Source organism: Caenorhabditis elegans, chromosome V, assembly GCF_000002985.6.
Source record: "Caenorhabditis elegans chromosome V".
Classification (NCBI taxonomy): domain Eukaryota; kingdom Metazoa; phylum Nematoda; class Chromadorea; order Rhabditida; family Rhabditidae; genus Caenorhabditis; species Caenorhabditis elegans.
The window spans coordinates 2950053-2973666 of record NC_003283.11 but is presented as its reverse complement, the minus strand read 5'-3'; the positions used below and the strand labels follow the sequence as shown (position 1 = coordinate 2973666).

The 23614-nt window shown below is 34.0% G+C and overlaps 7 protein-coding genes, 1 non-coding gene and 3 pseudogenes across 11 annotated transcripts; 8 read left to right on the top strand and 3 right to left on the bottom strand.

The window, feature by feature from the left end:
* Nucleotides 1-181: 181 nt before the first annotated feature.
* srw-129 (G-protein coupled receptors family 1 profile domain-containing protein) lies at nucleotides 182-1718 on the bottom strand (the record flags this gene model as incomplete). The annotated part of the gene is made up of 4 exons (NM_071408.1): nucleotides 182-404; nucleotides 465-694; nucleotides 755-1349; nucleotides 1630-1718. 4 exons carry the CDS (start codon nucleotides 1716-1718, stop codon nucleotides 182-184), a joined length of 1137 nt encoding a protein of 378 aa, NP_503809.1.
* Nucleotides 1719-2502: 784 nt separating this feature from the next.
* On the top strand, nucleotides 2503-4318 carry srh-86 (annotated as a pseudogene). Its single transcript has 4 exons — nucleotides 2503-2714; nucleotides 2769-2914; nucleotides 3579-4091; nucleotides 4134-4318. Coding segments are annotated over exons 1-4 (1056 nt in total).
* On the bottom strand, nucleotides 3088-3108 carry 21ur-14769. The gene has a single exon (NR_068650.1).
* Nucleotides 4319-6964: 2646 nt separating the features above from the next.
* srw-116 lies at nucleotides 6965-8245 on the top strand (annotated as a pseudogene). Its single transcript is given in 6 exon segments — nucleotides 6965-7056; nucleotides 7106-7457; nucleotides 7463-7699; nucleotides 7744-7968; nucleotides 8018-8158; nucleotides 8198-8245. Coding segments are annotated over 6 exon segments (1095 nt in total).
* Nucleotides 8246-8780: 535 nt separating this feature from the next.
* srh-88 (Serpentine Receptor, class H) lies at nucleotides 8781-10101 on the top strand (the record flags this gene model as incomplete). The annotated part of the gene is made up of 4 exons (NM_071406.1): nucleotides 8781-8992; nucleotides 9043-9188; nucleotides 9359-9871; nucleotides 9917-10101. 4 exons carry the CDS (start codon nucleotides 8781-8783, stop codon nucleotides 10099-10101), a joined length of 1056 nt encoding a protein of 351 aa, NP_503807.1.
* Nucleotides 10102-10606: 505 nt separating this feature from the next.
* On the top strand, nucleotides 10607-12035 carry srw-138 (G-protein coupled receptors family 1 profile domain-containing protein; the record flags this gene model as incomplete). Its single annotated transcript, NM_071405.3, has 5 exons — nucleotides 10607-10695; nucleotides 10753-11344; nucleotides 11394-11617; nucleotides 11781-11922; nucleotides 11967-12035. 5 exons carry the CDS (start codon nucleotides 10607-10609, stop codon nucleotides 12033-12035), a joined length of 1116 nt encoding a protein of 371 aa, NP_503806.3.
* A 637-nt stretch (nucleotides 12036-12672) lies between these two features.
* On the top strand, nucleotides 12673-14478 carry srw-144 (G-protein coupled receptors family 1 profile domain-containing protein; the record flags this gene model as incomplete). The annotated part of the gene is made up of 4 exons (NM_071404.3): nucleotides 12673-12761; nucleotides 12805-13402; nucleotides 14045-14268; nucleotides 14316-14478. 4 exons carry the CDS (start codon nucleotides 12673-12675, stop codon nucleotides 14476-14478), a joined length of 1074 nt encoding a protein of 357 aa, NP_503805.2.
* An 886-nt stretch (nucleotides 14479-15364) lies between these two features.
* srw-142 (G-protein coupled receptors family 1 profile domain-containing protein) lies at nucleotides 15365-16651 on the top strand (the record flags this gene model as incomplete). Its single annotated transcript, NM_071403.2, has 5 exons — nucleotides 15365-15453; nucleotides 15499-16096; nucleotides 16160-16383; nucleotides 16429-16570; nucleotides 16619-16651. The coding sequence occupies 5 exons, from the start codon at nucleotides 15365-15367 to the stop codon at nucleotides 16649-16651; spliced, it is 1086 nt and encodes a 361-aa protein (NP_503804.2).
* A 1573-nt stretch (nucleotides 16652-18224) lies between these two features.
* On the top strand, nucleotides 18225-19263 carry srh-248 (Serpentine Receptor, class H; the record flags this gene model as incomplete). The annotated part of the gene is made up of 2 exons (NM_071402.1): nucleotides 18225-18534; nucleotides 18596-19263. 2 exons carry the CDS (start codon nucleotides 18225-18227, stop codon nucleotides 19261-19263), a joined length of 978 nt encoding a protein of 325 aa, NP_503803.1.
* Nucleotides 19264-19377: 114 nt separating this feature from the next.
* Nucleotides 19378-20474, bottom strand: srw-126 (annotated as a pseudogene). The gene is given in 5 exon segments: nucleotides 19378-19431; nucleotides 19484-19612; nucleotides 19615-19689; nucleotides 19738-20331; nucleotides 20379-20474. Coding segments are annotated over 5 exon segments (948 nt in total).
* A 990-nt stretch (nucleotides 20475-21464) lies between these two features.
* Nucleotides 21465-22955, top strand: srw-122 (G-protein coupled receptors family 1 profile domain-containing protein; the record flags this gene model as incomplete). The annotated part of the gene is made up of 5 exons (NM_071401.2): nucleotides 21465-21559; nucleotides 21606-22197; nucleotides 22243-22466; nucleotides 22701-22842; nucleotides 22890-22955. The coding sequence occupies 5 exons, from the start codon at nucleotides 21465-21467 to the stop codon at nucleotides 22953-22955; spliced, it is 1119 nt and encodes a 372-aa protein (NP_503802.2).
* Between the last annotated feature and the right edge of the window lie 659 nt (nucleotides 22956-23614).

Here is a 23614-nt window from a genome sequence, read left to right as displayed (position 1 = left end):
TGCTTGATGAACAATAGTTAAAAATATCAAAACATAACCCAACATGCAGCTGTAAAAAGATTTAGAAAAACTTGCTCAGACACTGATTATTGAATTTGTTTTGGTTAGTGAGTAATTCACTGTGGCTAATTAGTTTCAGTATGATATCAAGTATTTATTTTTTTTTATTATTAAAGTGTCTTTAGGCTACTGTTCTAACTCCTGCTGAGACGTTTCGCGATTGGTTTTGAGACACAGCAACAACACTTGATTTTTTATCTTGTAATGCCAAATGTCCACAGAATATGATACCAATTGCAGTTTGCCGATATTGATGTGACATACATAAGCATACTACAAAATGGGACATTGTGTTCAACTTTAATAAAAGCGACAGCATAAACCCGATCTCTTGTAGGATTTGCCTGAAATTTAAAACTCATTCATTTTTATAAGTGATAAAGAAATTAAATTAACAAACTGACCATATACCGGGAACATGTACATAATAGAAGCCAACTACAGTATTAAGACCATATGGAAACCCGGAAACGAAGAACATAATTGTCATATATAACACCAATCGGGATGTTTTTCGAGAATCCGAAGTTTTGGCTGATGAAGAGGATGATATTTTTCTCCGGTTTTCATCAGCTTTCCTAATTTCTTTAATCAGAAATATGGTGACAATCGGAAAAAGCAGACAGGGACTGATCTGAATTTTTTTAACATAATAAAATTTTTGCTAGTTTGAAACTTCAAAAAAAATCAATACTTTGGAAATAAGAGCATTTAGAGTCTCTAGAAGTTCTATCAATAATTTGTTATGCCGGTAAAACTTGGAGATAACCATAACATATTGTCTCCCATTTATAGCTCGAACACACTCGTACCAAAATCCCATTTCAACTATATCGTATTTTAAAAAGCCTATCACGGTGAATGGCATGTTAAACAAGACGGTTCCAATTATAAAATGGATGGAAAATTTTGAATGTGCCAATTTCTCATATTTTGGATTCAGTGGGTTTCGAATTACTAATGTCCGAATAAGAGCAATAAAAAAGCAAAGCCATGTAGAGCATTTTTGCGAAAAATCTTTGAATTCTGAAAAGCCTATTCCCATGAGCGCTTCAGAGTATGAAGGTGGTTTTGGGCAGCGACGAAACAAGCTGATAAATTCCGAAATGAAACGCTCGAAAGTTGGAAACAATGTGAATATGTCAAACACTGCAACTGCAGCCATAATGAGATTTATGGAAGATTTCCGCATAGCAGTCCTGGTGAGAATTATGATATGGAAGGTATTAATCACCAAACTCGCTACTGATATTGTATACTCTTGGTGCATTATGACCGAAACGAATTCTCTGAAAATATTTGAATTTAAGAAGTTTCTTTTTCTCTAAGTTTTTTTGGTGCAGCCAGAATAGACTACTAAATCGAAAAAATATACATAGCATCACACCATGTCGTCTAACATTTTTCTTTTTTTTTTCAGAAAAGTTATTTTTTCATCTAACATTTTATTTTTTGTCTAACATTTTTCAATTTTCGTCTAACATTTTTCAATTTTGATCTATCATTTTTCTCTAACATAACATAGAAACCATACTATACAGAATCATAATAATCATTTCAAAAACATACTCCAAATTTAATAAAAATTTGCACCAAAAGAGCGCTGACGATTTTGTAAATCCTGGATAATATTCATCAAGAACATCGCAAGTCGACATTTTTGCAGATCAATTTCAATGAGCAACGAAAACACAACCAGAACACGATAGCAACTGAATTTCAGCTGCCTTCGTGTTACAGGAAACGCGAAAATTGCAATTTTTAAATCAAATCAGCCCGGTAAAAATCATGGACTAGATTCAATTTTCAAAATTGAGTTTCACAAAAAATTAATTTCGCTGGGCTCAAAAACACTGACTCAAAAACAAAATCTAACAAATGAGGCGTTCAGGTAATTTTCACCGTTAGGAACACATATTTTCACAGGACGTAGTAGTATTTTTTACGGAAACCACTCACGGCGTCACTCACGCCGAATGTATAGTGCGGCGCGGGACTCCGAAAGTGTCGGTCGCTTCCAAATAACAACCGTTTCGCACTACGTTGCGCACACACCGAGCAACTCGTTTCACGCTAAGCTGCGGAACCTTGAACATGTCGGCCGCTTCCAAATAACTACTTTTTAGCACTTTGTTGCACACACGTAGCGACGGCTGGCCGACGTGAAGCCCGCAATTAGCGCCTCACTTAGCTAGGAGCCCTACTCCAACGAGAACAATACACAGAAGGTAGGTGATGTTTCACAATGACCGTATTTCCTTATTTTCTCCCCTAGGCCCTTAGTTTCTTTCCATTTTGAGTTCAGTTTTTGTGTTTACATAACCAACTGAGTCATCCCATTCTCAGAAACTTTAACATTTTTTTGTTTATGAAAAACAAATGACATCTTGGCCAGAAAACTGAAAACCAGATAGTCACAATTTTTGTGAAAATCGTGTGAGCATGTCTGCTCTCCGTGAGTATTACTTAACAAACTACACAACATGTCCAAGATGCGACACGTTTTTATGCTCTTGGAGAGATGTTGCTTACACGTCCCATATTCTGACTGCATTTTCATTTCCAGTTTATATTTTTGGAGGTTACTGTATCCTATACAAGAGCCCAAAGGAAATGTCATCCTATTGAGTTCCGCTTTTCAATTTTCATGTTTGGTAGGAACTTAAAATACCTAACTATAAGAATTTTTTTCAACTAGAAATATTCAGGACGTGTCTTGTGGATGTGTTTTTCAATTGTCTCGTGACACCGTATATATTTTTCCCAACTCTCACAGGATTTTCAGTTGGCTTGTTGAATTTTTTGGGTGTTCCACCGAAAATTCAGGTTTGGTTGGCAGCACAGTGTCTGAGTTGTAAGTTTAGGCATTAAAACTGTCGGAGGTGTAACAACTGGGCTCACTGTCTATCTTAAACGCGGAAATCTAAAACGCGGAAACGCGGAAAACATTAATACCAACAAACTAAAAAAAAATGCGCAACCGACATTGGTCGAGATCGTGAGAGATCATGTCATCTTCGATATTTTCACCGGATACAATCACCGCCAGTATTAATTACGGTACCTTCAGGTTTTCTATACGGTTATTGAAACATCTTTTTTTTTTAATCTTGATAGGTTCTATTTCAATTTTTAAGGTTGAAAAAAATTGTGTTTGAAAAAATTAAAAGAATACATAACAAGGGCGCTACTTACACCGCCGCCGTTTTTTCTTGCACACATGCTATAGCGACTCGTGAAACGTCGGGCGCTGCAGATAGAATATGGCAGCGTGTGGGTACGGAGGGTGCGGTAGTAAGGCGGACGTGATGTACACTTCTCACGCTATTTCTTCGTGGAAGACTTTGTAAGTGGGCACAGTGGACCTATCCCGATTGCGAAAACGACCACGTGCAGTTGCTGGTTAGTCGTATTTTGCGCATTATTCCCACTTTTTCTGTGAGGTTCCACATGGAGACGTAGAAAATTAACTGTGCAAATAACAATCAAAGTCCATAAAACCGAAAATAATTTTTCAGTGATGTTAAGATCTACAACAATATTGGTAGAAAATCGGAATAACGCAATTCCATTCAACAAGTTCAGCATGACTCGGAAAAGTACAAAAACTATTTACTATTTAACAAAACTACTGATTGGAGTATTTTACGCAGCTTCAATCACGTTTTTCATACCAGCAAATCAGGAAGATGCACTTTTTGAAGTTCTCAGACGGCTGTCATGTCCTTCTCAAGAATTTTTCACGGCTTCCAATATTTTCGTGTTATGTATTGACGAAGACTATATTCAATTTTTAGCTACTTTTACAGCGTTCGGAGTTATGTTAGAAGTCATTCAGATTCTGTTTTACTTTGCATGTTGTGTCTACTATTTGTTCTTCTCGGCTCGTTCGTTCACTTCAAAGACTACGAGCAAATTGCAAATCAAATTTTTTGCAAGCGTACTTCTGCAAACTCTAGTTCCACTTTTATTCTTGTTCCCGACAGCATTCTATGCTTGGTTTGCTGTTAGGTTTAATTATTATAATCAAGGTTTAGATTGATTTTTTAAAAATTTAAATAATTATTTTCCAGCATTAACCAACTTATCAATTCTTTATGCTTCAATTCATGGCTTAATATCAACATTAACAGTTCTTATTATCCATTCGCCGTATCGCAAATTTATTTTGTCACTTTCTCGGAAAACTGAACCAAAACAGTTCGTGAGGAATATCGAAATGGAATCCGTGATGAATAATCAAATTGTTATCAGATAGATTTTCCGGTGCCACTAAATAGTTTGACTAGCAAAACAAAATAAACCTACCGTATTTCCTCTATTAGTCTTGCACCCCTATTAGTCTTGCACCCCTACGGGCCAATCGAAAATTAGTTTTGCAGCCTCTATTAGTATTGCATGCAAGACTAATAGAGGAAATACGGTAATATTCTTGCAGTCCTATTTTTGCCAGACCAGCAGTATTTTGTGAAAACTTCAACAAGTTTTAACTAAATTAATATTTAAAGTGTTCAAATAATTTATAAAACAATAGAAAATTATGGATTTTACATGATTTAGATTGTTTCAAGTCAAATTTTTGACGATAAATGGTAAATTTTACAAAGCTTTTGGATCTTCGAATATTAGTCTTGCAGCCTCTAATAGTCTTGCAGTCTCTATTAGTCTTGCACCCCTACGGGCCGATTAAAAATTAGTCTTGCATGCAAGACTAATAGAGGAAATACGGTAGATATGTTGAATATGCCTTTTTTCGTTAAAAATTGATTTTAAAATTTAACAATTTTTTTGGTGAATCATATTATTGGTTTTACTATTAATTTACGTTTTTTGCAATTTTTGAGTTCGATTATTTCCTTACTAAAGATGACATGTAATTCGCTGGGAAATATTTGCTTTTTTAAAACTGATTTTCAGCAAAAGAGAAGCTTTTTTCATATCATCGTATGAAAATTAATAGAAATTAGTAAATACGAAAAACTACCATTCTGATTTTACCGATCAGAAACTAAAATTAAATGATGATTAGCTATGACTGTATTTCCTTAGTTACCTTTCATTATAAGTTTGTTTTTGTGACAACGAAACAATATACAATACAAAGTATCAGAAGCATCACATAGAAATACCTCAATAGTTTATTCAATTTCATATAAAAACCGCCTAAGCATTCTCAACATGACCACAGCCCGCTCAACACGCTTAAAATCACAGCTTATACTCTTGTATAAAATTATAACAAGCGCTGTACATTCCCCAACTTAACTTTAATTATTATTTATCCTTCTCTGTCAAATTATATACTACTTTTCTTACTTAAAAAGGACTCTAACGGGTATTTTTTATTTCATGTGTTATTCGATTCATCCCGATGCTTCTTTTATGTATTACATTTTGTTATATCTCATCTTGATCCGAACATAAACAACAAACAAACTTGTTTCGATATTTTCTCTTTAGTACTAATTAAATGATGCGCTGCAAAATGAAAATTGCATTGTATCCTTACCGTGTCACTATTAGTACATCGACGCTGTTTTCTAACCAATTCTAACCCTCGCTAAAATCTCAAAAATTACAATAACCCAAAAGAAATACAATTTCTTTGTTTTAGATATGTATGTTCTCAAAAACTTGTGTCATTTTCTGTTAATGAAAAGCAAATGACATCTTGATTAGAAAACTGAAACCCAGACGAATTTCTTTGCTCTTTTCTTCACAATTGTTTGTGAAAACCGTGTGAGCATGCCTGCTCTTTGTGAGTAATACTAACAAACTACACAACATGCCCAAGATGCGACACGTTTTCTAGTATTAGCATTGTTAATTACAGGGTGCGCCATAAATATGGTAACACGTTTGCAGCTCTATAACTTCACGTGTGGAGAGAGTTATTACATCTATTTGCACAAGTTTTGTTCTCCATAAATTACTGACCAGATTAACGTCTTAAATTTTCAAAATTTCCCCATCCGCATCGCTGCAGGCCTTCAGAACTTTTGAGAACACCATCTTGATGGCACGCAAGTAGGCATTCTGCGGGATTTCTACATTTTTCTCGAGGAATCCATCAAGTGTCTTAGAGTTTTTATAGTTCAAAGAATGCTCTTGGTCTAGAGATTCTTTAAAAACAAAAATTCAAAAAATTTCTGTCATGGTATTTTTGTCATAGACTATGGCAGTAGTTGAAGTCTTGAATGACACATTCGCCAGAAGCGGCGGCAGCAGTACGCATAAAAATTCAGTTTAGCACTTTTCGGCACGGTTTGACCTGACTTTCAAGAATTTTTTTAGTAAATTGTGCTAGGATAATTTTGTGGATCGTTACGCCTTGTGAAGACAAAAAAGATGAAAAAATTTTGCAAAGTTGAGTTCATGAAATTTTCAAAGATTCTTGCTAGGCGCCAGACAGAAAATTTTTATATGCTCCCAAAACAATCAAAAATGCTTCTTTACTTCTTTAACTTTTAATTTAACATAAAAATCATACATCTGAAAATTATTGGCGTGCGTGGGAGGTGCGTTTGTGTGGGAAGTGCCGCGTGCCAAAACACCGTTTTGGCGAAAGGGTTCGTCAGATTGTCGAGGTGATAAAGATCGCACCTTATGGAGAAACATTACAAATTTTATTTCAAATTGGAGGAAATTTATTCAGCTTTCAGTATTCGTTAGAAAAATGTACGTATGTCGTGACAGTCGCGCGAAAATCTCATGTAGAAGAGCGCTTCACGTGTTACCATACTTTTGGCGCACCCTGTATATTAATTAGTGAGAATAAGATTTTTCCGGTAAAATGCTACAGTGTTTTCGATAACGGTTCCCACGGTGTAGCAAATTCACAACACTACGCATTTTCAAACAGACTTACTTTCAATTCTACGATATGCAGCAGACGAGTTTCAGAATGAATGCAATGGATTGTAACTTGGTTAAGTTGTACTATGCCGACACAAAATCGACAGCAGGGTCATTGTGTGAATTTGAAAAGATATTCAAGTGAGCTGACATAAATGAGTCAAAAATTTAAAGCTTGATAGTCTTTCAGTTCACTTTCCTATGGTGTACTTGGCTACTCGACGGCAATTTCGATTTCAAGCATTTTGATAAACATTGTACATTTTTTCATGCTAACTAGAAAACCAATGAGAACATCGTCAATCAATATCTTAATGGCTGCAGTCGCGGTGTTTGATGTTTTTGCATCTTTACACCAAATTGAAACGCTACTCAGTCGTTACAGTTACATCTTTGTCTCTTGCTATCCATCAGGCGCTTACGGACTAGTATTAACTAGAGTTATACTTGACATACTTAAAAATTACTCAAGAAGATGTTCAACATGGCTCATCGTTTTTATCGCTTTTATTCGAACGCTAATTGTTCGGAACCCGTTGAGCAACCCAAGTATAAGTCACTGGGAAAACCAAAGGCATCAGCTATGGTCATTGCTGGAATCTGCGTAACAAGCTTGCCAGTTTCGATATTCAAGTGTCTTGAATATCAATTTATTGAGAATTGGGACTTCTATTCTTGCCTTCCTGGGAAAACTTATTACTTATATGTTGAGTCACATTTATTCATGAAAAACGACGGTTTTCTGGCAAAGTGTTTTTATCTATTTAATTCATTTGTCTCCGATGTATGTATTTGAGATTCAAGGCAATATAATTAACAGAATTTCAGATAATTCCATGTATATTGCTACCGATTGTAACTTTATTACTGGTTTTGAACTTATGGAAAACCGCTAAAAAAAGAACAAATACCTTATCTGTAAGTAGGAACAATAGTTCGCGAAGCAGAACTGGATTAGTTTTCTGTGTAACTATTATGTTTTTCATTGTTGAATTACCATATGGTTTGAGCATGGGGTTTGTCTGGTCGAATTTCGATGAAATTGCCATGCAGTAAGCTTAATTTTTTTCAATAAAAATTTTCCTAAAAATTAGATTTCAGACAACTATTGACTCACATTGGATTCTTTTTCTCGATATTAATAACTTTGAACACTTGGACTCATCTTTTTGTGTGTCTCATCATATCATCTCGATACAGGAATACAGCAATTTATGTTTTTTCATTTGGATGTTTCGGATTGGTTCAGCTGGTTGAATAACTAAAATTATGTACTTTTCAGAAAAACAAGATTTTGGGCAGATCCGCTCAACCCAAATCAGTGTGGTAATATTTGACCGTATCAATTATTTGGGGAATTTGAATGAATTTGAAAAAATCACGCATTTTTTCCATTTATTAAAAGTTTCTGATCAACTTCCGTTTCTCATTCAGCAGGACAATGTTTTGGAAAATTATGAAAAATTTTATCAGGCATTCAAAAAAATATCGGGAATTTTCGACACCATTAAATGCCACAAAATGTGTTTATTTCTACATTTATGATATATATTTTTTAACAAAAATATTTCCGAAGAAAAATGAAAAAAAAATTGTATTGTACCTTGCTGTAGCTATACCTACTGTACTTATAATACATCGACACTGTTCTCTAACCTACCTCAACTCAAACCCTTGTTTAAAGCCCAAATGTTTCGAAACTGCTATAACCTAAAAAAAATACAATTTTTGTGTTTTAGATATGTATGTTCTCAAAAACTTTTGTTATTTTTAGTTAATTAAAAACAAATGACATCTCAGCTAAAAAACTGAAAACCAGGCGGGTTTATTTTCTTCACAACTTTTTTTGTGAGAATCGTGTGAGCATGTCTGCTCTCCGTGAGTATTACTTAACAAACTACACAACATGTCCAAGATGCGACACGTTTTTATGCTCTTGGAGAGATGTTTCTTATACGTCCCATTTTCTGACTGCATTTTCATTTCCAGTTTATCTTTTTGGAGGTTACTGTATCCTATACAAAAGCCCAAAAGAAATGTCATCTTATCGAGTTCCACTTTTCAATTTCCATGTTTGGTAAGTATACACATCACAAACGTTAACTGTGCTCATGTAGAAATATTCAGGACGTGTCTTGCGGATGTGTTTTTGAATTGCCTCGTGACACCGTATATATTTCTTCCAACTCTCACGGGATTTTCAGTTGGCTTGCTGAATTTTTTGGGTGTCCCACCGAAAATTCAAGTTTGGCTGGCATTTCAGAGTCTGAATTGTAAGTTTAGGTACCTAGAAGTATAGCAATCTGGAAGCTGGAACAGTTCCCATCATTTGAAAATCATTTGAAAAATGCGAAGCCGACATTGAGCGAGATCGCGTCCGACCACACATCACGCAATCAATTAGCTGTACATTTCACAAAACCAAAAACAGATTATTTTTCAGTCATGTTATTATCTACAACAATATTGGTTGAAAATCGGAATAACGCAACTCCATTCAACAAGTTCAAAATAACTCGGAAAAGTACAAAAGCAACATATTATCTAACAAAGTTACTGATTGGAGTGCTTTACGCAGCGTCATTCACATTTTTCATACCAGCAAACCAGGATGAAGCACTTTTTAAAGTTCTCAGGCGGCTTCCATGTCCTTCTCAAGAGTTTTTCACGGGTTCTAATATTTTTGTTCTGTGTATCGATGATTATCATATTCAATTTTTAATTGCCTTCACAGTATTAGGAGTTCTCGCAGAAGTTATTCAAATTTTGTTTTACTTGACATGTTGCGTTTACTATTTGTTTTTCTCGATTCGTTCGTTTACTTCAAAGACCACGAGAAAGTTGCAAATTAAATTTTTGGCAAGCATACTTCTACAAATTTCAATTCCTGTTCTGTTCATGTTACCGACCGCTTTTTATATATGGTTTGCTGTTGACTTCAATTATTATAATCAAGGTTCAAAAAAAATTTGAAAATGAAAAAAAAAAAAATTTTTTTCAGCGTTAACCAATTTGTCAATTCTTCATTCTTCAATTCATGGCTTAATATCTACATTCACTGTGCTTATTATACATTATCCTTATCGGCAGTTCGTTTTGTCATATTTTCGAAAATCTGAACAAAAACAGTCCGTAAGAATTATCGAAATAGAATCTGTGATGATTACTCAAATTGTTATCAAATAATTGTGTTCCTAACCCACCACACAGTTTGAATATTGGGTAAATCTAAATACATATAATGAAACAGATTTTTATGTTCTAAGAAAACCTTGAAGGAGTTTTTTTTAATAAAAACATTTTTTACAAACTTTATCCTGTTTTCCTAAAAATCGACAAAGCCGAAGAGCAGTAGAGTAGAATGCTGAAGTATAAAACAGGGATGCGCTGCAATCGGACATTTTTGGCAACTTCTGCTTTTGCTGGAGCAATTGCCGCCCGCCCTGCTTCAAATTGATGTCTGGACATGTGCTGAAAATTATGGATAATTATCGTTTCTGTAGCTTCCGTCTTCAATGTAATAATATATTTTTCTAAGTGAGACAATTCACATTTTTTCAGTTCCAGCTTTTCAGTAAAATATTCGTTTTTCAATTCCTTCCGCTACAAATCAAAAAAATTAATTAAATTTCTGGAGACTTTCTGTTTTTTTGCATTTCTTTTGGTATCAAACATTTTGAATTTTCCAACAATGATTAGTGACAAGTATCTTCAAATTGATTTTCCGGGTTTTGAGCATTCTACTGCTCTTTGGCTATACCAAATCGAAAGAAATCTTTCGTAAGTGTCATATTATTTACTTTTTTTTTTTTTTTTTTAAGGTATTTCAAGTTTCAGAGTTTTCACAGAGAAAGTTTTATCATATGAGTCTATCATTTCAATTACTTGTATTTTGATAAACATTCTGCATTTTACAATTCTGACAAGAAAGTCGATGAGAAATTCATCAATAAATATCATTATGACTGCTGTGGCTATTTTAGACATTTGCACATTTTTTGTAGGACTCAAGAAAATAGTCGAGAGATTTCTCCGGGATTATTACGACTGTTTTCAAGCTGAAACATATACTTTCGTGATAGTCGAAACTTTGTTCCAAGTCGTTCAAGACTACTCCCGACGGTGTTCAACGTGGCTTTGCTTTCTCATCGCGCTTATTCGAACACTAGTCATCAGAAATCCTCTGAACCAAAGCTACCAGAAATTAGCCGGTCCTGCCCTCTCTGGTTTTGCAATTCTCGGAATATTATTTTTGAGTCTTCCGATTTCAGTGGTCTTTTCTCTGGAATATGAACTAATGAAAAGTTCTGTGCCATCATTTTGTAATTCAACTGAAACAACTTATTACACAGTTATATCGGATATTTTTGCGGATAATGACGGGTATTATCTGAAAATATTTTCGATTGTCAACGGACTTGTTTCAAATGTAAATAGATGACCAAGTTAGGCCTAACTACATAGTTGTTTAATTCCAGATAATTCCGTGTGTTCTTTTCCCGGCAGTAACATTCCTATTGGTCGTCGAGCTCTGGAAATCCGACAAAAAGCGGAAAAATCTTTCTTCCACGGCAAATGCCAACGACTCTAGAAAAACCACAAGACTGGTATTCTACATATCCCTTACGTTTTTTATCGCCGAATTTCCGCTTGGAATAACAACGGGTGCAACATGGTTTTTTCTCGATGTTCCTGGAATGAAGTGAGTTAAAAATTTCCTGAGTAACGTCAGTGACGCATCCAGGAAGGCGACAAAAGCGCCCCGTATTCAATTCAACCCGCAAAATGTCGTCCGCGCGATAAAGATGTTTTATCAAAATTTAACCTTGTTATTTTGTGATTTCAAGCAATGCATCGTTTTTCAGAACAATAATGAGTTACTTCTTTTTCAACTTTTCAATGCTCCTGTCTGCAAACACAGCTACCCACTGCATAGTTTGCTTCTTCATGTCATCTCAATATCGGATTGCTGCAAAGCAAGTAGTTTCCTGTGGATATTGGACTCAGGTTGAGGCACATTTCAGATTTGATAAAACATTTTGTAGTTCCAGAAAAATAAAGCGACTGTGATTCGAGTCACTCAGACTACTTCTGCGAAGCGAGAGGTTTTAAAAAAGTGAAATTTACAAAATGCCGAGGACGAATGGAAATGACTGAAACTGTAATATAAATTACTATGATTTGTACTGTTTTTTATTTTTATGTTTTAAAAATAAATAAATTCATTTTTTTCAGCAAAACATCCGAGCTAACTTGTTTGAGATGAATTAAACAAATTTTTTAATACATATTACCGAAAAAAAAACAGATTTTTAACACAGCTAGTTTTTTCTTGAAGCTAATTAATTTTGGTTGGCTTTTCTACATCTGATTCATAATAACACCCTAGATGAGAAACTACAACAATACCAATGTCTTGTGTTTTATATCCACTCTGTTCTTTGTTTAAAATATCAGAGAAAATTCATTTCATCTAGGCATATTCAAAAACTTTAAAAATATTCATTGTACTTTGTATCAAATATATAAAAGCTCACGTTTTCCTTTATTTCGCTTGATTGCTTCAAAAATATTTTTTCGTTAAATTCGTTTAATCTTCAACTAACTTGGAGCATACGCGAAATACATTATTTTTCTTTGTATTCCAAGTTCTGATTTACACAATTTCTACTATTTCCACTAGATTCTGAGATATTTAGAAAACCGGGCGGCATTAAAATAATTCGGATTTTTGGATTGCAACCCAAACCGTGAAAAATGTCGACATGTGATGCCTATGCAAGAAACTATCCAGGTTATGATAACGCCACGGCAATTTCTCTATGCCAATTTGAGTCTCTACTTTTGTAAGTTTCGGCAAATATTTAGGTGAATGTGTTTAATTTTTAGTGAGATATCTAACCGCGTGTTTTACTATGAACATTATCTCTCCGTTGCAAGCATTTTCATAAACATTTTTCATTTTTTGATTCTCATCCATAAACCGTTACGGAGTTCATCTATCAATATAATCATGGCTTTCATTGCAATTTTCGATATATGCTCAATGTTTTACAAAATGAAACAAGTATATGGCCGATCGATAGAATACATTTTTGATCCATGCTTACAATCAAAATGGTATCTCGACGTCTATTCGGAAAAAGTACTTCTGGTTGTTAAAGATCATTCCCAACGATCTTCAACATGGCTTCTATTCTCGATTGCACTGATTAGAACGTTGATCATACGAAATCCTTTAAATCCAAAATATGAAAAACTTGCAAACCCACCCACATCATTTTTCACAATGATTTGTATAAATTTAATCTTCTTCCCTATTTCAATAGCCACCTATTTGGGATCTGATATAACGTCACAAAATCACACCTCTTCGTGTGATCCGGATGGAGTACGCTTTTATTATCTGACCGTATCTGCGTTATACAAACAAAATGATGGCAGGATTCTGAAAATATCTACTTTAATCAATGCAATCGTCTCTACGGTTAGTTTGAATTAAGAAAAAGGTCAACAAAAACGTTTAAAAAAATTGATATTTGTGTTGTGCCAGTGGGAAAACTTTTAAAAACCACTCCTACGGTGCCAAAATTTATACTGCGTTTTCGTCTTTTTTTAAAAAACTGTAGCACTGTTGCGACCCCTTCAATGTTTGAATATTAGTAATTGAAACATAAGCTGACCATATAAATAAAAAAAAATTTCTTGATCGACAACTTTCAAAAAAATTGCAAAAACTTAGTAAAACCACTTTTTGCAACTAAATGACTTCATAAAAATATAAACAAGTTTTACTATAATATCAGGTCATGCGTGGTGTCAAGATGTCCCATTACGTTTGATCTACAAAAAATGCGAGAATTTTCCGTCCAGAAAAATGTGACGTCAGCACAATCCTAACCAGAAAATCTATATCTTGAATTGAAAATGCGTGAATAGTATTCCGTGATATGCGTGTGCGAGAGCCCCCAAGACAAGAGAAATGCGGGCGCGAGTGGTCCTTCGCTGACTTTGTTCGATGTCGGCTGCGCAATTTCCAGAAACTAAAGTTCAGTTGCTCGGAGCTCTACGGTCAAACGCCTGTTAGAAGACACCCAGCTCCCCAATATAACATTAATCCCCGTTACAGATAATACCTTGTTTCATCTTTCCAATTGTGACTGTATTTCTTGTGAAAGAACTTTGGAAAGCCGAAGCGAATAGAAAACGATTATTCTCTTCAAAAAAAGTGAACGACTCCTCGAAAAACACTCAACTGGTTTTATTCTTGACGTGCGTGTTCTTCATCGCCCAATTTCCCATTGGAATTTCCATCGGTGTTTCATACTTCTTTTCAGAAACTCCCGGATTCACGTCAGTAATTTTTTATAATCTGCAAATTAGCTCATTATTATTTTCAGAATTATGCTGCACGAAATTTCGTATATATTCAGTGTAATTCTGATTGCCAATACCATTTCACACTTTTTCATATGCATTTTTATGTCTTCACAGTATCGCGCGGAACTTAAAAAATCCATATACTGGAGAACAAAAGCTAAAGTTAACAATTGTTTATCATGATACATCCTTCAACTCTCAATTAATTTTGTTCATATTCACACTAAACTTGTTCCAAAATCATTACTAGTGTTTCAACGATTGACGTCGGCTTCAATACTTTATGAAGGTTTTTTTTCAAAAGTGAATCAAAAAATCATTATGTTGTGTATCACCCCACATTTCCTTATTTTACTCATTTTTATTGATTTGTGTATTTACGATTTAGATATCGTGTTTGGAAAATTGTAATTATATTCAAACAACTACCACTGAGCGCCTCCAAACCACCTTCAAATATAAATTTCGATCTCTGTTTCTTATTTCTTTTCAAAAACTCCTGGAATCGGGTCAGTAGCAATATAATTCTTGTTGCCAATACAATATCTCATTTTTTCATATGCATACTTATGTCGTCACAGTATCGCATGGAAGTTAGAAAAGTTGTTTTTTGCGGGCACAAACTTAAAGTTGTTTTAAAGGCAACCTTTTTATTTTGAACTTTATGTTTCAGGTGCAACCGGTAAGCGGAGTTAGTGTAAACACTCGAGTTATGCCAGCACAATGATTCAACAATTTTCTGAATTTCAGTACTCAAATAATTTTTTTTCTATAATTTCATTAAAATTTTGAACATGTCTCTATAGTCAATTTTTTGGTTTGTTTTTCATATTAGGCATTATGTGAGTAAAAAGACTTTTAATTAATTAAAACGTATCTTGTCTCAAATTTCCTTTTCTAGACACACAAAAACTGAAACGAAATAAAGAATTTTTGGAATTTACTTCCAATAGTCTATTTTTTGTTTTTAAATATTACTCATTTTTTTGTTAATCTAATCTTTTATTTCTTGTTGTCGAAGCCTAGTGAATAAATGTAATAATCTCAGAAAATTGACTAGCCAAAATCAATGTCCACCTGTGATGATTTGGAGGGAAACTATCCAAAATTTAAAACTGCCACGGCAATTTCTTTATGCAAATTTGAAACCCAGCTCTTGTATGCTCGTTTTTTTTGAAACATGAATATTGTTTCAATTTTCAGAAAAATAGTTGATCGGGTTTTATACTTCGAACCTCATTTCTCCGCTGCAAGCATTTTCATAAACTTATTTCATTTTTTGATTCTCATCCGAAAACCCTTACGGAGTTCATCTATAAACATTATTATGGCTTCCGTTGCAATATTCGACATGTGCTCAATGCTCTTCAAAATCAAGCAAACATTTGGCCCATCCATAGAAATCATTTTTGATCCCTGTTTTCAGTCAAAATGGTATTGGAATGTGTTCTTGGATAGAATACTTATCATGCTTAAGGACCATTCGCAGAGATCCTCGACGTGGCTTTTATTTTCAATTGCTCTTATTAGAACTTTGGTTATAAGAAATCCAATGAAAACTGAATATGAAAAACTTACAAAACCGCCTACCTCATTTTTAGCAATTATTGTTGTATCATTAGTTTTTTGTCCTATTTCAATAAGCACATTTTTGGAATATGATATTTTCTCTGAAAAATACAAATCAACATGCAATCCAAAAGGAGTATTATCTTACTATCTTTACATATCAGACTTATTTGAAAGAAATAATGAAGTTATTTTGAAATATGTTACTTTAGTTAATGCAATGGTGTCAAATGTGAGTTAATTTTTATATTTTTTAAATTTTTTAATAATTAATAGTAAGACAAATCTGTTTTAGATAATCCCATGTTTTCTTTTCCCTGTTGTGACGTTTTTATTAGTGAAAGAGTTATGGAAAAACGAAATTAATCGAGGGCGATTATTATCTTCAAAAAAAGTGAACGACTCTATAAAGAGCACTCAACTGGTTTTATTATTAACCAGTATGTTTTTCATCGCCCAATTTCCCATTGGAATTGCCAACGGTGTTTCTTATTTCTTCGATAAAAATCCCGGAATCACGTTTGTTCAAGTCGGCTCCACAATAATACCACTCGTTTTTTTCAGAAAGATATTTCACGAAATCATGTTTCTCTTTTCTATTATGCTTGTTCTCAATACAATCTCTCATTTTTTCATATGCATTCTTATATCGTCACGTTATCGCGCGGAAGTAAAGAAAGTCATTTTTTGCGGACGAAAATCAATAGTATTTTTAAAATCGGTTGGAAAAAATAATTTTTAATAATTTTTTCAGCACGTCCAACAACAAATAACGGTTTCCCGGTAGGTTTGTCAAGTGTGTAATATAACTTTTTATTTTAATAAATTCATTTTCAACCTTAACTTTGAACGTGTTCTGTAGACAAGATAATAGCGATTTGGTAAACTATATTTTACAATACATATGTACGTACATAAATACGTATGTAAGTATTATAAAAACGGGGGTTCCTTGTAGCAGGTAGGCATGTAGGTATACAATCTGGCATCACGTGTATGAATCTAATAGGATGCAAAAAATCTGACAGATGCGGTGTTTTTGGTGGGATGATGAAGCCTAATTAATGCAAGTCATAAAACGGAAGTGACTGAGTTTCACTACAAACAAGAAATCGTCTACGGCAAAGCGTAGTGCGATGCGGAACTCGAAAGTTGTCGAACCACGTTTATTAATCAAATTTGCAATTTTCTAGATAACCTTGTGTATACACTCGATGAAACAAAACGGCTTCATGCACAAATCTCGTAGCTTCAGGTTATGACCACTTTGAGGGTCGTTTCTAGAATAATACAAAATCGGGACGACAACCAATATTATATGCCGACATCTCACGAGTTCATGCTTACCACACTACGCTTTCACTCCCATTACGAGGTAAACATAGTGGGGCGCTAAACCCGTGAGATGTCGGCAACATTGACATTGATTGGGGTTTCGATCAAGGCGTCATCTCAGAAAATAACTACGCATTATTTAATTTTCTCAATACTGTAGTTATATGGGTCAATTTTATAGTAGTCGCATAAACGTAGCAAGATGTTTCAGAGATCTTATACACACATATTACGTCTTTCCTCTGTTAAAAATGGAGTAGCACCAGTTGGGAAATTAAAAACCTTTTTTTTGGTCCCAAAACGACCAAATATAATGACAAAACTTTTCAAAAACTTTTTGAAATTTTTTTATTTACTGTCAAAAAGTGGCAATTACTCAGTTTTCGCCACTCACAATTTTGGAAGTCGACCAAAAAAAATTTTTTTTCGACATTTTTTATGTTTTATTTTTGCTTAAATTATTTGTATTAAACATTGTAGGGGTCGAAACATGCGAAATTTTTTAAAATTTCCTCAAAAGCTCGTTGTTTTCTAAATTTTGGTATTTACCAAAACTGACCGGAACTTTGACCAGAAATAATGAAAAATCTAAATTTTTTTGGAGTGTTTTATTATGATATTCGGTTGTTTTGGATCATTATAAGTGCATTTAGACAAAATCCCCACTGGCGCTACTCCACCTTTAAGCGTTACTTGTAATCACCGCGTTTTCAAGACCACATGTGTTTTGCTCTTGGTTGTTTTAACATGCAATCACTGTTTTTCTGAAAACTCTCAAAATTGTTGTCAGGGTGCCAATTTTGACCTCTGGTGCTCCGAACTTGATCAAATTATTCTTTAATCCCTTTCCTAGAACTGTGAAATAGCTGTAAAAGTCAAAATTGGGTGCTCTGATCTAGTTTCTGAAAATCAAAATATGTTATGATCATTACCATTGAACAAGATTTTTTCTTTCATAACACCATTATTTGCCAACTTATTTTTCTAGTCTACGACGCGGTTTTCTTTATTTTTCCAACAGGGAAATGAATTGCTACAATGCAAACAGCTACTATGCTAGCCCCGAGTTTTTGATACGTGTTTCGAATGTAATCACATTTTTCGAAGTACCCCTGTGTATTTTTGGAGCCTATTGCATATTGTTCAAAACTCCCGAGAAAATGAAATCAGTGAAATGGCTGATGATGAATCTTCATTTTTGGAGTTTTTTATCTGATTTGACGATTTGTTGCTTCGGTATTCCATTTCTTCATTTGCCACATAACGCCGGGTATGGGCTCGGTCTCATTGATGCTCCGGGGTTGATGATATACTGTGGAATTACATTTATGGGAGGTAAAACTTAACTAGATATTTTTTTTTAGTTTTAGGAAGAAATCATAACTGCTTTTTTCAGCGTTTGGTGTTACAATCCTTGCAATCTATGAAAACCGATACTACATCGTATTTGCACAAAATTCGATATGGAAACAGTTGCGGAGAATATTTATGCCACTGATGTGGATTCTCGTACCCTTTTATTTTTTGCCGCCATTTTTTCAAATTCCGGATCAAGAATCGGCTCGAATTCATATTCAAAAAGAAATTCCGTGTTTGAACCTAACTCTGGTGAACAATAGGAATCTATTCGTCCTGTCGTTAAATTCAAATCTTGTTGGATATTGTGCTATAATGGAAACTGTGGTTATTGTTTCTCCAATTATCCTCTTCTTTTTTCTCACACTTTATCAATTTTTCAAAATACGCGACTCTATGAAGTTCTCTTCGAAAAGCTATCAGCTTCAGAAAAGCTTTTTAATAGCCATAACTTTGCAATCACTTTTATCATTTGTTTTCATTCTTGTACCAGTTACTATTGTGCTTTATGGTTTTGTTTTCTGGTATTATAATCAAGTTCTTAACAATTTTATGAGCATCATGTTTTCACTTTTTGGCTTGGAAACGTGTGTTGTGATGATTTTAGTGCACAGACCTTACAGGGAGTATGCACTATCTCTTCTTCTGTTTTTCCGGAAACGAACCGTTAAAAAAGTGGACTGTATTTCGGTTGTGATGATTCATTAACTAGTTATAAAGGCTTTAAATTATTTTAATTGTAGTACATACTTTAATAAAATAATTCACGAGACAAAATTTTAATATAAGGTTGCAAAATTCTTATTTGAAATAATTAATTTTTTAATATTTTTGCAATGATGAGCTGGCTTTGGTCTTGGGTGCAATTTTCTTTTTCTAAAATTTGTTGAGGATGATACATGCTTGTGATAAAAATTCTCAAAATTACCGAACTGATATATCCAAATGAGAGCGTGTGCAGGGTGGTACTCCGATATTGAAAGGACATGATTAGACAAACAACAGAGAGTGGCAGCTTAAGTCAGAACACCAGGATTTAATTCAGATTTACATTCTTGCTCTGCTTCTACTTGTTCTCAATAAATCCATAACAAGTAAGCAAGAAATAATCGGAAGTAGAATACACGTAATTAACTGAAATTTCACTAATTACAAAATAATTAATCTTGAATAGTTAGATACATCCGACATAAATGAGTTGAAAAGGTAAAAATATTTTGCTAGAAATCCATTGTTTTTCAGGAAAAGTTCCGATGAAGCAATAAAATAATATGATCCTTTAGGAGCACAATGATGTTTACTCATTGTCACAGAAACGAACTGGATTTCGAAAAACTTAAAAATAGAAATTGGCAAACTTGCTGCACATATTCCAGCAATCACAATAAGCGATGCTTTTGGTTTTCCCAGCAAACTATACTTGGGGCAAAATGGATTCCGAATTATTAGTGTTCGAATCAAAGCAATAAACACGATAAGCCATGTCGAGCATCTTCTCGAGTAATCCTTCACTACAATAAACAGAGCTCGGGTTAAAACTAGACCGTAGGTATCTGTCGGGAAGCATGTGAAAATTAAATAACTTTATTGTTCCAGAAAAAGTTGAACTTCTAGTAAAAATGTCAGAATATCAAACAATGCAACTGCAGCCATTAAAATATTAATCGAAGAAGCTCTCATTGGTTTTCTTGTCAGAATAAATAAATGAAGAACATTTATGAAGATACTCAAAATTGATACTTCATAGACATATCCGGTAATGTAGAACGAGAATGTTCTATAATTCATCTTAGACTAAAACTCAAACAGTTTCTAAAAACTCACACAACATTTCGTTCGAAATTGCATAACGATTTTGCCATAGATTTCCGAAAACCACCGTAGAAACGATCGAGGTCATTGCAGTCCGCGTAAATCATATCTGTTCCCTGGCAATCAAGCTCAAATTTATAGGATTTCTGTGAAAATGAAATTAGGGTTTGCCGCGCACAATAGATCAGCCCAAATTGTTGTTTTTCTTCAAATAAAAATTGAGTATATAGTTGAGCAATTTTGCTGCGTTTTCAGTTCGAAAAACCACGAGAAAAAAAAATTTGGAAATGAAACATGAGCCGGTGGGCTTGAAGCCATTTTTCCAATTAGCAGTGATCCCACGCAAACAAGATATCGTTCTCAAAACAAAAAAAGCTTTTTTATATCAATGAAAACAACGGGTTTCTGGAGAAATGTTTTCCTTATTCAACTCATTTGATTTGTCAGATGTATGATCAATTCGCATTCAATGTTCTCTGTTGATCACAAAAATTTCAGATAATTTCGGGTATACTGCTCCCAATTGTAACATTATTACTTATTATGAATTTGTGGAAAACCGCTAAAAAGAGGGCAAATATTGTGTCTGTAAGTAAAAAAATTAATTCTCGGAGCAAAACTGAATAAGTGTTTTGCATAACAATCTTTTTTTTTTCATTGTTGAATTTTCTCATTATAAAGTGTAACATTTGTCTAATTGAAACTTCAGAAAGTAATTATTGCGAGCAGGAATATTGTTACTTGGTCATCTCTGTCAAAAACCCTACGATAAGTAAACTATAAGTCATAACTTTTCGAAAAAGAAATTAATTTTAAAAAACACTAATTTTCCCATTCACCAATCATGACCACATTATTCTGATTCACTTTCTACCAATTTTCACAATTTCTTATGCTAATCTAATTTGTAAATCTGAATTAAATCCTGGTGTTCTGACTTAAGCTGCCACTCTCTGATAAGTCGTTCAGAAATTTATTGAACATTTTTTTGTCATTTTTCGTGATATTTTTGTTTTTGGCATAACTTATTCTTTTATTATTTTTTAACTCTTTAAAAATTTTTTTTCAATTTTTAACTTCTTATCAGGATTAACAAGATGTATATATCGGATTGCACTGATCTTGAATTCTACTACGAAGGAATTCAAAAATCGACGGCAAAATCACTTTGCAAATTCGAGAAAACATTTTAGTAAGTTACCCGTATTTGAAAGTTATCTAAAAACTAAACACTTAAGTCCATTTTCTGACAAACTTCTTGCCCATGTGAACGAAATATCAATATCAAGTATTTTGATAAATCTAGTTCACTTTTTCATTCTCACAAGGAAACCAATGAGAACATCTTCAATTAATATATTAATGGCGGCAGTTGCATTTTTCGATATTTTTACCTCTTTGCTACCAATTGAAGTATTATTTGAGCGGTATAAGGACATATTTTTTGAATGCTTGTCCTTAGACACATATGGTTTAGTTCTAACTAAAGCATTGCTCACTGTAGTGAAGGATTACTCAAGAAGATGCTCAACATGGCTCATATTTTTTATTGCCTTTATTCGAACACTAATAATCCAGAATCCATTAAGCTCAAAGTATGAGGCACTCGGCAAACCTAAAGCATCAATTATTGTGATTACTGGTATTTGTGTAGCAACGTTCCCAATTTCAATGTTTAAATTCCTTGAAAATGAATTTATTGAGAGCCTGCCTCGTGATTCCTGTGCTCCAAACAAAACTTATATTGTTAACGTTTTGTCTGAACTTTTTATGAAAAACGACGGCGTCATAATGGAATATTTTTATTTGTTCAACTCGTCTATTTCAGATGTTGGGTCACTCAAAATTACCACTTTAATAAAACTTAATTTCCAGATAGTTCCTTGCATTTTGCTTCTGATCGTTACATGCCTACTTGTATGGAACTTATTCAAAACCAGTAAAAAGAAAGCAAAAATGTCATCTGTACCAAACAATAGGAATTCTCGTGGAAAAACTGGACTAGTGTTATGCGTAGCAATTATGTTTTTCATAGTCCAGTTTCCATATGGACTAAGCGTGGGTAGTGCGGGGATCTTCATACTTGCACCCGGTGCACAGTAAGTGACCAATTGACAATAAGATATTTTATCTAACTAGGGCTTTTATGGAAGGTAGGCGTGGTTTCACGTCCTGACGCCTGCCTGAAGCCTGGCCGCCTCTCGCCATTCTTTCTCCGGGGCCGGCATTTTCTGTTTCTATTCCGCAGTATATAGGAGGCGCGAGGCGAGGCAGGCGAAGGTGGCAGGGAGTCGAGTACTAGAGGCATCCCTATTTCTGGACTGAGTTTTCAGCAACATGCTTAATCAATTTGGATATATTTTCTCTATGTTAATAACATTGAACACATGCACTCATCTCTTTGTTTGTCTATTTATGTCCTCCCAGTATCGAAGTACAACTATTCACGTCTTCACCTGTGGATGTATCTACCCTGTAATGCAAAAAATTGTTTTCAGAACCATTGAAATTCGAATTTTCAGAAAACAAGAATGTCAAGCGGAACTCGAATCATTTCATCGCCGTTAAACAATTTTAAGCAGCTTTGAAAATACATAAACGTCAGAATGCTCTCAAAAAATATTTTCTCCTTATTTCTCAGAATAAAGTTTTTTTCGGGAAAACGTCTCAAATCATTCGCGTGATCGCAAAAATTCAAAAAATAACATTAGACACGAAAAAAAGTTTCTGGAGCAAGTATTCAATAACTTATTTTAATGAAAAATGGCTTTTGAAACTCCGAGCCGCTATAAAACATTTTGAGAAACTTTCAAATGTTCCCATTAATTGTAAAAAATTTATCCAAAACGAAAAATTTTAGATTTTTCAAAATTTCCGGTCAAAATTTTGGCACATTGCCGAAGTTTTGAAAAATAAGAGCTTTTGAGGAAATTCAAAGCAATGACGCATGTTCCGACCCCTACTATGTTTTAATTCGAATAACTAAAATAAAACTACAGTATAAAAAATGTAGGAAAATTTTTTGGACAACTTCCAAAATTACGAGTGGCAAAAAGTGATTAATTGTCACTTTTTGACGGTAAATAAAAAATTTTCCAATATTTTTTGAAAAGTTTTATTACGATTTTCGGTTATTTCGGCACCATATGAGTAGTTTTCAACACTTTCCACACTGGTGCTACTCTACCTTGAACGTTTTTTGAGTACAAGATAATATATTTGATCATTTCTAGCCAATAAAATATTG